General features: G+C 43.8%; 1 protein-coding gene across 8 annotated transcripts in view; it reads left to right on the forward strand.

The window, feature by feature from the left end:
- Positions 1-4850: 4850 nt before the first annotated feature.
- Positions 4851-14409, forward strand: part of CCDC150 (coiled-coil domain containing 150) — a 47480-nt gene continuing 37921 nt past the window's right edge. For 5 of the 8 annotated variants that reach the window (XR_006278065.1, XM_038421488.2, XM_043505503.1 and 2 more), the window contains exons 1-6: positions 4851-4974; positions 5160-5329; positions 5577-5797; positions 5927-6105; positions 7944-8012; positions 10703-10819. Coding sequence is in view for 7 of the 8 variants with exons in the window: in XM_038421488.2 (XP_038277416.1) it covers positions 5184-5329; positions 5577-5797; positions 5927-6105; positions 7944-8012; positions 10703-10819 (732 nt within the window). In the remaining variant the exon portion in view is untranslated. Of the gene's footprint in view, positions 4975-5159; positions 5330-5576; positions 5798-5926; positions 6106-6477; positions 6695-7943; positions 8013-10702; positions 10820-14409 lie in introns of those variants that run through there. The other 3 variants (XM_043505506.1, XM_043505505.1, XM_043505507.1) reach the window with 3 other exon arrangements.

The raw sequence follows: 14409 nt of genomic DNA on the forward strand, positions 1-14409 counted from the left end.
ACAGTTTATTCTCAAGCACTTGCAATGAGGGGAACTACATACGCGAGCAGGGATCTCCCTTACTCCTGGTAGGACTCTAAAGATAAACAATTGAGACAAGCCTTTATACCTTTTTGCTACAAACAATAATGATCACAGCTGCAGTTTGTTTATACATATTCCTACCTACTATCTTATTTTTCTCAATCAATTCTGCTACAGTCTACATTCCAATTTTAATCACAGCAAGGTCAAAAAAAATCTCAGACAATTTTCTCAGCGCCTAGCACAAGCCCTGCTTCTACAAATCTTGCGTTATTACCAATAAGGTTAGTCTATCTAATACAAAACTCTGGCCTAACACAAAATTGACTATTATGCTTCCACACATCACAGGGTGTTGTCCCCTGCATCATTGTCTGTGCAGAAGAGCAATTTTAAATAAATAATCACATTTTCAGGCTCTTTTAAAGTCTGAAGAGAAACTCTATTGTGCAAGGCTATTTGGGGCTGCAAAGTACATCAGACTGCTTCATCTCAATCCTCACAGTTAAGTGCTTTGATCAGATTCTTCTTTTGAGAAGTTTAACATAGATAACACCACAGACAGTTGATTTATGCTTTTTACTCCTGCAGTTTTGATGTGATGTAACTCTGGCACAGCAGTTTTTGAAAGGAAGATCAATAATATGAACAACAAGTTCAGCTCAATCGTTTCTTTTAATGCAAACTAAATTGGAAATCTGTTTGATCTGTTTATTACAAAATTGATACTGTGCCTTCAGGCTGAGATATCTTTTGTCAAATATTGTCCCCATACAGAAACTTAGGAAAGGATCTACATATCAGTTGCTCTTTTTATATCTACACCTCAGGTATATGCTGTTCTTCTGTATAAGGGGAATTTTGCACCAAAAAAAAATTAAAAATTCTGCACACATTTTAAAATTCTGCAAATTTTATTTGTCAAAACAACACTATATAATCATGCCAGTTTCAATTATTTTGATAATTTATTTCAAAATACCTGTCAGCAAGTATGTGTGTAACATTACAGACATACACAAAAATTGCACCAAGAGTAGACAGTTAAAGAAACCCCTAAGTATACTTCAAGGCTGTGTACCAGATTGGGTCCCATTCAAAAATCAGGGAGGGAGGAAGAGAAGGTGGGGTGCCCACCTTACAACTTTTAGCTCAGGCTTTCAGTGGTTAAAGCAGTCATGTGGGCTGTGGGAGACCTGGGTTCAATTCCTCCCTCTGCCAGAGGAAGAGAAAGGATTTAAACATGGGTCGCCCATCTCTCAAGGGTATGCCCTAATCACTGAGCTATGGGATATTCTGATGTGGGGCTCCCTCAATCTCTCCTCTTAAAGCTGTTCCATTTTGAATAAATAGCTAAAGAGTCAGTAGAGCAGCGGGGACTAGATTCTCAGTCACCCTTGCTCTAACCACAGAACTAAAACTTACGAAGTGGGTGGCACTGCTACTACCTTCTCCTCCTCCTCTGGCCGTTTTGTGGGTAGTTTCGTCCCTGCCTAGCTCATTCTCACAAGAATGAGCCACCTGCCTCCTGGAGAGGGGTTCCCAGACATGAATCTTTAGGAGAGGCAGGCACTTAACTCTAGGCTGCAAGGAGGCACCTATCTCCATGAGCAGAGGAGAGATTAGGACATACCCCTGTTTTCAGCATCACCCTTTCGTTAGTTTAGGTGGCTTCTTACCTAGGGTGCTGGCTTTTGCTGATCGCATTCTCAGGCACCTATCTCTCCCCGTTCATTGTGTAAGGATCCTAGGCAACTCACACAGGCTTTGTGAACTGCAGTATTGTTCCTGTGATTTTTTTAGGCACCTAAAAGTTAGGTGTTGTCAAATGTCTGTGTCAAAATGCCTAAATCCCTTTGTGAATCTAGCCAGAAGAATTAAATTAGCAAAAGCCTTCTAGTAAATTTTCATGTTAAGATTCATCTATCTGTTTTCTTTTCATATTACTTCCAAAGGGTATGAGCACAATCACAGTGTAAGGTAGCGGTAAAGATAACAAAATTATAAAATCAATAAAAAAAATGAGGAGTACTTGTGGCATCTTAGAGACTAACAAATTTATTTGGGCATAAGCTTTTGTGGGCTAAAACCCACTTCATCGGATGCATGCAGTAGAAAATACAGTAGGAAGATATACATATACACAGAGAACATGAAAAAATGGGTGTTGCTATACCAACTGTAACGAGACCAATTAATTAAGGTGGGCTTTTATTAGCAGGAAAAAAAAACGTTTGTAGTGATAATCAGGATGACCCATTTCAAACAGTTGACAAGAAGGTGTGAGGTACAGTGAGGGGGGGGCGCGGAAATTAGCATGGGGAAATAGTTTTTACTTTGTGTAATGACCCATCCACTCCCAGTCTTTGTTCAAGCCTAATTTAATGGTGTTCAGGTTGCAAATTAATTCCAATTCTACAGTTTCTCATTGGAGTCTGTTTTTGAAGGGTTTTTTTTTTTTGAAGTTTTTTGTTGGAGAATTGCTACTTTTAGGTCTGACACTGAATGACCAGGGAGGTTGAAGTGTTCTCCAACTGCAGAATATATTTTATGGTATCCGCTGTAAGTTACAATTGATCTTATTAGCCAATTTGTTACAAATATCATATCATTTATGAAATCTTAAATTGAAATCATTAACAGAACAATTACTAATTATCTTACTTAAGCCTTCTTTTGTATTATGACAGAAAAGTAGCAAGTCATTTGCAGTATTAGTCTCTCCAATAATTACCATTAAAAATTGATCAGGAACCATCCACAGGTTTAGATTCCACATTCAAAACAACGAATGTGATTTTTAGTACTCTATTTGCAACTCTTATTTCTGTACTTATGATTTCTGTAGTATTTGATTTAATTTTTTTATTATTCTTTTCAATATTAGTGCATAATCACCATTTGCAGTTATGCAAGATATTATAAGATGCATAGCCATCTCATTAGGACTATTGCTGTTTTTTCTGCTCTCTGCTGCCTTCTAGAGATAAGATTCAATTAATAAAATAATAGCACTTTACGCTTCTATACATGCATGTAATCCAAAAATTCATAACACCTTTTTGTGGGAGCTAAGATTGTATCTATTTTACAAATAAGGACGTTGAAGACCAGGTGTCTCATAGTGCCCAAACTTGTACTATCATGGCCCATGGTAATAATTTGCCTGGGATCTGAAAGAGATACATAAATCTGCATAAAAACTGACCTAAATGCTTATACTAAACATTTATACAAAACACCAAACTATTTCTTGTAGTGTAGTCTTCTGAATAGTTTAATAGAAACTATATGAGATATCATCAATAAAAATCTGCAAATAATTAGTTCTTACCTCAACCAGCTTCTACATTGATAGGGTATGTTCACAGACCATATTTTATGCAGGGGTTAGCAAAAACACACAAATCTAAGCCTAATATATTAAGAAACTGATTACAGATAACATCTGACCCTCAGAGATGTTCCAGTAAGCTTCTTTCACAGACTAGACTCCTTCCTAGTCTGGGCCCAATCCTTTCCCCTGGTACCGTCCTTGTTAGTTTCAGCAGACATCTTAGATGAAAACCGGGGCTTTCTCCTTTTTATAGCTTTGGCAAAAGACGGGAATCTTTTGTCTCTCTCTTGGTCCCCACTAAATGGAAAAGTACCAGATTTAAGATGGATTCCAGTATCATGTGACATGGTCACATGTCACTGTAAGATCTCATTCTTCATTACCCATGGGCTGGCCCACAGTTACACAGGAAGGCTTGCAGGTTAATAAACCATTTATAACCAACTGTAGTCAATGGGAGCCATCAAGATTCTAAACCACCATTAACTTTTGCATAATTACAATAGGACCTCAGAGTTATACTTCATATTTTAGTTTCAGATACAAGAATGAAACATTCATACAAATAGGATGAATATATTCAGTAGGTTATAACCTTTGTAATGATACCTTACAAGAGACCTTTTCCATAAGGCATATTCCAATTACATCATATTTACATTCATAAGCATTATAAGATGTCTCCCCCCTTTTTGTTGTGAAACTTTTGGAAACAGATAACTTTTGGACTAAATGAGTGACATCCCTCAGAATGAGGAGGGCAACTGAGACAGATTATGAGGTGGAACAAAAAAGATGATACCAATTTTGCCGATTCCAGCATTGAAAAACTGTGAGGTTTGGCCCTCCCCAAACCCCATGAGATATCGGGGGGAAAAAAATCCATGATATGTTTTGTTTTCTTTTTATTCCCCTTCTGGGTTTGGAACCTTTAGGAACCACATTTTCAAGGTTTTTTTTTCTCTACACCCAAAAGGGCTAGAAACAGACTTAAAAAAAATGAAAGCTGAAATTCTTGTATACAGTGAGCTGTAGCTCACGAAAGCTTATGCTCTAATAAATTTGTTAGTCTCTAAGGTGCCACAAGTCCTCCTTTTCTTTTTGCAAATACAGACTAACACGGCTGCTACTCTGAAACCACTCTAAGAGCTGGAGCTTAAAACAAAAAAACCTCAAATTTTGTGACAATCGGATTACTCACAATACCTGGAAACTAAAGCATCAGGTCACCTTGAAGGCCATACAGAACAAGAACCCATAGTGCACTGCCAACTCTCAACTCTCACCACTAGACCAGGCTGGCCCACGTTGCTCAATGCTGGACTAGAGAGAGACCGAAACTACATATCCCGGCATGACCCGCTCCACCTTGGTGAGGTTCATTGCGCATGCGCCTCCGGCAAAAAAAAAAATCCCAGGTGCCTCTCCGGCAGGCCGGCACTGTTTAGCTCCGGGTCCGGGTGGAGCGCGAAGGACTACAAATCCCAGAGCGCATCGGGAGTTAGGGTCGCGGCGCGGCGCGTGCGCAGGATGGGGTCCGCTAAAGCCGCGGGTCGGTTTGAAGCGGGGGAGGAGCTCCATGGAAACGGGGCCGCGAAGTGTCAGCGAGCGGGGTAAGGCGGGGGGGGGGACGCAGCCCCCATCGCCCGTGGGGCCCGTCAGCTCCCGCGGGCTGGGCCTGGGGGCGGCGGGGTCGCAGCCAATATGCCGGGGAGTGGCCGGAGGGCCTGCCCCGTCCGGGGGCGCCCGGTCAGCCAGGCGCTTCATTCACCCTGCGACGTGGCCCCTTCGCCCCCAGGTAGCTGCTGGAGGCGGGGCAGCGATGGCCAGGCCGCCCATCGCCCCCATGAGCGTCAGTGCCACAGCGCCCGAAGCCTTCGCCGTGCTCCGCCAGAGGATGAGCGTCGTTGAGGAGCAGAGCAGCGCGCTGGCGCGGGACCTGGAGATGCTGGGTGTGAACGGACAGAGGTACGGGTGGGACGGAGTGTGCGGGTCCTGGCGAATGCGCCGTGTTTTTTGGTAGCCGCTTTTTCTCTGCTTGTTCCACTTTTGTTTCCGAGTGAGCCGGTATCTCGGCGTCGCTGGGGAGTAGAAGTTGCTAGCAGAGGCGCATGCTGCAGCCATCAGGCATAGCAAGAAACATTCCAGCGGCATGAAACGAGATTTAAAAAAAAAAAAAAAGATATACATAGTGTCACATGTTCTCTTCTTTCAGCCTTGATCTCTTCCATTCCAAGCCCTTAGAGACACCTGGGAGCCCCCAGCCTGTTAGCCCGGTTCGGGCCAGGGTAGCGTTTGCAGGTGAAAGTGACATGCTGTGGAAGAACTGTGAATCGCTAGTGAACCGAATGTGCCGGTTGGAGAGTGTTGTGCAGACCTTGAAGCTAAACCTCTTCCGGCTGCAGACTGAAAATGAGCTGAATCCCAAGCATGCAGGTACAGACAGTAGAAAGCTGGTTTTTGTGTTGGTAGCCGCTGTCCTCATTCTCTTTCAGCCCTTCAGATGCATTTTTTTCTGCATTTCTTTATAATGACAGTTTCTGATCCTCTCTTGCTGTCTGGCAGCGCATCTGGAACAGCGTATGAATGCAATGCAGGAGGAACACTTGCAGGAACTGAAGGTTGTGCAGCTAGAGGCAATGAAGTTGCGCCAACAGCTAAGTGAGGCAAAAGAGGATATAGAAAAGGCACAGGAAGAAGTTCAAAGATTAAGTGCTGCTTTGGAAATTGTCACAGCAACTAAGGTACAGGAGCTGGTTGTGAGAGTGCATAGTGGTGTGCTGAGCTAAGTTCCCTCTAAGCTGTGTGGCCATGCAGCTGCCGATTGAGCCTCATGCAGGGGCTCAGGGCCATGGTGGGAGGAGATGTCTCTTCCCCCAGCACGGACCTGCCGGTGTGGGGAGAGGCTCAGTCACCCTTCCCTGCAAGTCCCAGCATGGACCTGCAGGGGTGGGGAGAGGCACCCAGGAGTGAAAATAACTTTAAAAATCTTACTGGTATACAGGCCTGGCTCTCTTCCCCTGGAAGGGGCGTGGCCTTTAGATGGAAGGGGTGGGGTGGTTCAGTCTTCCCCAGCCAGCCCTTCAGTGCTGCCCAACCTGCTGCCCAACCAATTTAAAGGACCCAGGGCTCTGGATGCTGCGGCGGTAGTAGTGGCAGCTGGGAGCCCTGGGCCCTTTTAAATTGTCAGGCACCAGGGCAGCTTCCCCTTTTGCCTCCCCACCTCTTGGCAGCCCGGGGGGCAAAAGAGGAAGTGATGTTAAAGCACTGCTGCGGTGGCAGCGCTTTAACGTTGGCTGTGTACGGGCCCATACCAGCGACCACTTCTTCCTGGTAAGCTGTACCGGCCCACTTTCACCTTTGGAGTTGCCCCTCCCTGTGGGCCCCAGCATGGACCTGCCCTGGACTTACTGCAGTTGGGGGAGAGAAGCCTCTCCCTCAACCTGGCCCAGAGCTGCCGCAGCCAGGAAGAGGCACCTCTTCGCCAGCCCTGAGCTGCTGCGGCGAGAGAGAGAGCTGGGGGAGTCCTCTCTCCCACTGCAGCCCTGGGGCAGCCTGCACCCCCAGCCAGAGCCCTCGCTCCCCCCACCTCAACCCCACCCCAATCATGTGAATTTTTGTTATATGAATCAATATAAAGATGATGTGTCACACATCACCTCCGTATTGGTACAATAACAAAATTCATTTTGCATATGGGTGGGAAAAATTAAAGGGAACACTGGTGCTTAGAGTTGTAGTTCTTGAAGACTGTCTATACTGATGCCAATACTAATGCACTGGTCTTTAAATACTGCCAGCTTTGAAAATGACAGGTTTCAGAGTAGCAGCCATGTTAGTCTGTATTCGCAAAAAGAAAAGGAGTACTTGTGGCACCTTAGAGACTAACAAATTTATTAGAGCATAAGCTTTCGTGAGCTACAGCTCACTTCATCGGATGCATTTCCGATGAAGTGAGCTGTAGCTCACGAAAGCTTATGCTCTAATAAATTTGTTAGTCTCTAAGGTGCCACAAGTACTCCTTTTCTTTTAGCTTTGAAAATGAGACTCTGCTTTGATGTGCTCAGAGGTTAGGTGTGTGTGATTAGAAATGGCATTGTGTGGGTGGTGCTGTTTTTGTTGGAGTAAAAGACAATCTCATCTTTGTGAATTGGACTCTCTGGATCCAGCAATAAATGGTAGTGATAAATTGAGTGTGACTTGGGGGGGAAAAAACAAACAAACCATCCTGTATTTATAACCCCTCAAGAATTGGGGTTCTCTACCTCCAACTCATGGATTGCTAAACACATCTCCATTTTTCCTGTATACTCTTTGGGTCCCACAGCTAGGTCACCATCCTTTCCCCTGAAGAGGACTGGTCTAGAATCTGTTATCCCATCTTCTTAATTGCCTTAAGTGCTGAAAAGCAATGCAAGGTGTTTGTCTCTTTAGAGCACCAGACTAGAACTAGGAATCAAACCCAGGTCTCAGCATTTAATGTAAAACTATACCAATGGGTTACTGGCCAGCCTGGTTTTGAAATATTTTTGAAAGTTTTTCTGCAGTTGTGAGGCATAAATTATTTGTTTTTCCTTTTTAGACAGATGTAGCCATTGCTGCGGAGGAGCTGAGGACAACAAAACACATAATGAACCATAGACTTCAGGAGGTAAGCACAAAAGAAGGTTAGAAGGAAGAGTGAGGTGATCAGATTTTTGGGGAAAAGCCTGGATGGTGATCTGGGTATGAATCTATGAAAACCAGGAATGGAATAAGCACATCTGAAAGAAGGCTGCTGAGCATGCCTCGATCTACAGACCTAAGACAGAATGTCCTTCATGCAAGATACAAAAATGTGTTAGTTGAAGTTACTAACAGAGACCTGAGTTGCATGCTGTGGAAGTAGGTTTTACCCTTTGCCTACTATCTTCTAACTGCTTCTTGAAGAATGACTTTATTGCATCCAAAAATTGAACTGGTGACTTAATGTCTGCTACCTAGTGAACAAATTGTAGCAGATACCTTGTTATGGACTAATTAAAGAAATAGAGTGCAGAGATGAGGCATCTTTTTGTCCTGATAAAGTAGGGTGTGAGCTTCTGCAAAGCAGCCTAATCCTGTTTGAGAATGTGGGTTATGTCCCTTATGTCATTTAATAACTTCTCAAGCCAAATGAGCAGCAGTTCTGAAAGACTTAAAAAGACTGATCATGTCTTGGCCAGAAGGATGCTTGACTCAATATGCAGGCCGCAGTGGTGGTAAGCCTTTAGGGAACAGAAAGGATGTGAGGTGGGAAATGGAAGCAGTTGGTGAGATCATGCAAATGGCTCCTTCCACTGGGAAAATGGATTTCCTCTCCTCCCTCCCCCCCCGCAGCCCACCTTGCTCCATAAAATGGGAGGGAAAGAGAAGATGAATCTCCTCCTAAGTTCAAAAAACCATAAATGCCTCATGGGAGTGCCAAAAAGCTAAATGCTTTTTCTCACTGTTCTTGGGAGCCTAAAGCCATAGTTGTCAAAACCTCCAACCACAAATACAATGTGAATACTCTTTGTCAACATAGGTCGCACTGAAAACTTAATCATAAAAGTGAATATCAAAGAAAGTAGTACACTTAAGTGTATGTGAGTGGCTTCTCTGACTTCTGGTGTGGACCACCTTCTTTCCCATTCACAATCACACAGAACAGCATCAATTGATGATTGAGTCTCTCTGTAGCAATTATAACAATTACTTTCCTGTATAAGGAATAACAAATATTCCTTTTTTATATATTTTCAGCTTCTTTTAATGTTCCTTAGTAACTGGAAACAAGTAAAGTTATCACTGTGTGTGACTGGCTAGATCTCCCCAGACCACTGGTACAGAGATTTTTATCACTCACTTTCATTTAATTATTAAATAAAATCCTCTGTTTTTAAAAATAGTTGACATTGCAATAGAACTTCCAGTTTGCTGTACTGGAGTGCTGGAGAAAGGCGGCAGGTCTTGCAGTAACATTCAGGTTCAGCTTGCCCTGAAGTACACATGGCCCTTGTTATAAGCAATGCATTTAGGTACTTGTGCTGTACCCTCTGGAGGATGACAGATCTGAAGCATCATGTGGAGTCTCTTCAGATAATAGTAGTCATTATGCAACTTTAAACATTTCTCTTGGTGTGTATCTGATGCTCTCTTCTTATAGTTCACAGAAGAAGCAGAAGTATCTCTTCCCAGATACATTAGCTCACATGTTTATCACTCAGTATTTTGGCAGTACTCGTGACCGGGATGTAGCTAGGCCCAGTTTTAGGCCCCATTTCAAATTAGTGCTGGTTTCTCTGCAACAAACTAAAGAAAAGCCTCTCCTTATAGTCTCATTTATTCATATTTGTCCCTGGGAATTCTCTCCTTATTATAGGCCCCTTACTAGTAACTTGATACAAATGTCTTTAGCGAATCAGGCTTCAAAGTAATCTACATGTTCTGTCAACATCACCTGGAGATAAGAGACTCTCCTGGGTCCTAGCTTTTCCTGGGGACATCAGAGATTAGAATCACCTGTTGGATAGGGTCAAGAGCATACTGTGTGTGACTTGCTTTTATAGGAGGTTTCACACTGAATGTGTCTAAATGTTTCTAAGGCTTGTAGTTCCAGATACAGAAAGCTTTAGATTCAGCTGAATTGGGTTTCTGGGGAAAAGAGTAGCTGCTTAGTCCTTATTGAATGGCAGCTATCCCTTTTTAGTGATGAACCCAAGAATCTCGTAATAACAGAGTATGCTACTCTGCAAGGAATTGAACTTTGGGTCTTGAGTGTGCTGTCAAGACAATATGCCTGATTTCTAGTCCCAATTACAGTGATAGTCAACTGGAATTGCACTGATGTGAGAACAAAATCAGGCCCACTATGTTTGCTCAGTCCCTGCAGTGGAAGAAGTGTCTCTCTCTTTCCAACACATTCAGAAGCAATGTTGACTCAGTATAGAGGAAGACAGACACAGTAGGGTCTTGGATGGAAGAATGGTAATGTGGCACAAGGGCAGTGAGATTTGAGGCAGAGAAAATAGTTGGGTCTCTGAGCACACTGTAGGGAGTAGAATTGCCACTCTCAGTAAACACAAATTTTGGTCCAGGTGCCAAATCTGTCTGATTATTAATACATATTCCATAGCTGAGCGGGTTGTTTGGTATTGCTTCCTTGCTTTACCACTTCCATGAAATACTTACTCCATAGAGTTATATCACGTTTAGCAGATCACTGGATATTACTAATAATGGTTGCTTTGCTGTATTGAACCCCTATCTGCTTCATTAATCTTTGGTTTTTATGGCTTGGTGCTGTCTCCAGCCACAAACCCAGTGTTTTGTCTCTTACAGCTAAGGGAGCAGCTTTTCCAGGAGGCAAGCCTGCGGGAATCTTTTGAGGAATCCCAAGCAACCATGCTGCAACGTGTGCAGGATATGGAGATAACAGTGGAGGCAGAACGGGAACAGGTTGGAGAAGCACAGAACCTCTTCCACCTTTTCTTTTTCTTTTTTTTTTTTTCCCTCCTTGCAGGAAGAATAAGAAGTTGGAGTGCTCTTCCTAGAGAGCAGTTAACATACCTTTGTAGTCACTTAGCTTCAGTATATAAGGTGTGGAAAAGGGAATCTTGATTAAATTTTAATGAGGTGTTAAAGGTCTAAAAGTTGACAAGCAATTCAATATGTATGCTCTGCAGAGAAACAGACCAGCAACTGTGAGATCCAGCAAAAGTAAAAATAATGCAAGCAGAAAGTCCTGCAGCAGAGTGAGGGCAATTAAGTTTATTGCACTGAATGTAGCAAGTATGATTACCTGCCTTGTGGGTAGATGGCATGTGTGCGCATTCAGTGCAAGCACCTCATGGTCCGAGGACGCAGTACAGGCTCTTGAGATCAGAGTGGCTGAACTGGAGAAGCTAAGGGGGACAGACGTACATAGATAAGACTTCCGTGGACACAGTAGAGCAGTCCTGCCCCCGCCTAATAGCCCCTGTGCTGTTGAGGAGGATGAGAGTCTTGGGGAAGGAGAACATCAAGCTGAAGTGAAGGGAAACATTCCTATAGTTGGGATCCTCCTTCCAGATGATGTCATGGTATCTCTCACATTGAGCATAACTCTCATAACTTAATAATGCCTGTTATTAGGAAGAAACAGGTAATAGTAATGGGGGGATGCAATTATTAGAAATATAGATAGCTGGGTTTGTGATGACTGGAAGAACGGCACAGTGAATTGCCTGCCAAGTGTAAAGGTTAGGCTTCTTGCAACATCCATACAGACTTATGGGCAGTTCTGGGGAGGAGCCAGTGGTCATGGTATATGTAGGTACCACTGACATAGGGAAAGATAAGAGGCCTGGAGGCCAAATTTAGGCTGTTAGGTAAGAGATTAAAATTCAGGACCATCATGGTAGCACTCTCTGAAATGCTTCCAGATAGGCAGAACTGCAGGGTCTCGGATGGTGTTGAGAGGAGGGATTTAGGATTATTAAGAACTGGGGAACCTTTTGTGAATGGAGGAGCCTATATTGGAAGGATGGGCTCCACCGAAACCAAAACAAAACCAGATGACCGGCATGTAAAATTAAAAAGGTCATAAAATTTTTAAGCTGAGGGTAAGCCAACAGGTGCAGAGATGCACACAATTCGGACAAACCCATCCCTTAGGAGAGGATTTATTAAAGAGGATACTCCATACCTAGTAAAGAGAAAAGGATAGAAGTTGATAAAGTAGAGGTAAGGACTGAAGAAAAACAGTCAAACAAAAAAGAGTGCTAGTCAATTACACGACGTGCGGGCAGACAACTAAATACAGTAACTCCTCACTTAATGTTGTAGTTATGTTCCTGAAAAATGTGACTTTCACTTAAAGCGAATCCAATTTCCCCATAAGAATGAATGTAAATGCGGGGGGGGTTAGGTTCCAGGGATTTTTTTTTTTTTTTTTTTTGCCATACAGTACAGTACTATAGTTTGGAGGTGCCCCCGCCTTACCCCACACTGGCACTGGAGACAATGAGGCAGGCAAAGAGGCTGAAGGTGCTGTAGGCTAGGAGAAGCATGTTGCGCAGCAGCAATGGCAGCTTCCCCCTACTCTGCAAGCACCAGGGGCAGGGGGCTCAACCTTCAGCCCGCCCACTCCACCCCTTCCCCCAATTCCCCACCCTTAACCCGCCTCTTCTTCCCCCCCACCTCCTCCCCCTTTACTCCGCACGCTGCATCCTCCCTCTCCTGCCTGCGGCAATCAGCTGGCTTGCAGCGTTCAGGAGGGAGGAGCAAGGACACGGTGTGCAGGCTCCGCCTCCCTTCCCTGCCTCCTGAATGCCGCAAGCCAGCTGATTGCTGCGGGCAGGGGAGGGAGGCTGCGCACCGCGTCTTTGCTCCTCTCCCCCCCCCCCGCCCACAGCAATCACCTGACTTGTGACATTCAGGAGGGTGGTTGGAGGAGTGAGGACTCTGAGCACAGCCTCTCCCCTGCCTCCTGCCCACAGCAATCCGATGGTTTGTGGCATTCGGGAGTGGGGGGAGCCTGTGGGCCAAGTCCTCGTTCCTCTCCCCTCCCTCTTGAACGCTGCAAACCAGCTGGTTGCTATGGGCAGGAGGCCAGGGGAGGAGGGGGGAAGGCGCTGATCTGCGGGGTCTGCTGGTGGATGGGAGGTGCTGAGGGGAGGGTACAGAGGAGCTGATTGGTGGGGGGAGGGCTGCCGGCTGTGGACAAAGCAGGCACCCAGACGACATTGTAGCAAAGCATTGCACAACTTTAAATGGAGCATGTTCTGTAACTGAGCAGGGATGTAAGATTGAAACAATGTTAAGCGAGAAGATGTTAAGTGGGGAGCTACTGTAGTAACAAATTTTATAAGTGCTTTTATACAAATGCAAAATGTCTAAATACTAAGATGAGTGAACTTGACTGACTGCTCTTAAATAAGAATATTGATATAAGAGGCATCACAGAAACTTGCTGAAATGATAATCCATGTGACATGATTATATCAGGGTATAAAATATATAGGAATGACAGAGTAAGTTGCACTGGTGGAAGAGTATCAGAGGGGTAACCGTGTTAGTCAGTCTCCATGCATCTGAAGAAGTGAGTTGTTTACCCACGAAAGCTTATGCCCAAATATATGTTAGTCTTTAAGGTGCCACTAGACTCCTCATTGCACTAGTGGAAGAGTGGCATTATATGTGAAAGAAAGCTTAGAGTCAAATATAGTAAAAATCTTAAATGAATCAAATAGTGTCATGGTATCTCTCTATAGATAGAAATTCCATGCTTGAATAATAATCGTAGGACTATACTACTGATCACCTGGCCAGGATAGTGACCTTTATTGTGAGACACTCAGGGAGATTAGAGAGGCTACACATCAGAAAACCCAGTAGTAAATGTAAGGGATTTCAACTATCCCCATATTGACTGAGAATATATCACCTCAGGATGGGAGGCAGAGAGAGAAAATTTCTAGACACTGTTCATGACTGCTTCTTGGAGCAGCTAGTTCTGGACCCACAAGGGGAGAGGCAATTCTTGATTTAATTCTAAGTGGCACACAGGATCTGGTCCAAGAGGTGAATATAGCTGAACCACTCAGTAACAGCAGCCATAATGTAATTAAATTTAATATCCTTGTAAGGAGGAAAATACCAAAGAAACCTAGCACAGTAGCACTGAACTTCAGAAAGGGGAACTACACATGAAGAGGTTAGTTTAAATGGAAATTAAAAAGAACAGTCATGAGTGAAATGCCTGTAAGCTGCATGGGAACTTTTAAAAAACAGCATAATAGAGGCTCAAAACTATATGGATGCCCAAAAACATAAAAAGAAAAATAAGTAAGAGGGCCAATAAAATGCCACCACGGCTAAAAAGCCCAGTAAAAGATGGCTAGAAACAGAAAGACCTCTTTTAAAAATTGGAAGTCGGAGCCTAATAAGGAAAATAGAAAGGAGCAAAAACTCGGGCAAGTCAAGTATTGCCAAAAAAAGAATTTGAAGAGCAAAAGGCACAAAAACTACCAGCAAAAAATTGTTTAAGTACATGAGCAGCAGGAAGC

Source organism: Dermochelys coriacea, chromosome 11 (genome assembly GCF_009764565.3).
Source record: "Dermochelys coriacea isolate rDerCor1 chromosome 11, rDerCor1.pri.v4, whole genome shotgun sequence".
NCBI lineage: Eukaryota > Metazoa > Chordata > Testudines > Dermochelyidae > Dermochelys > Dermochelys coriacea.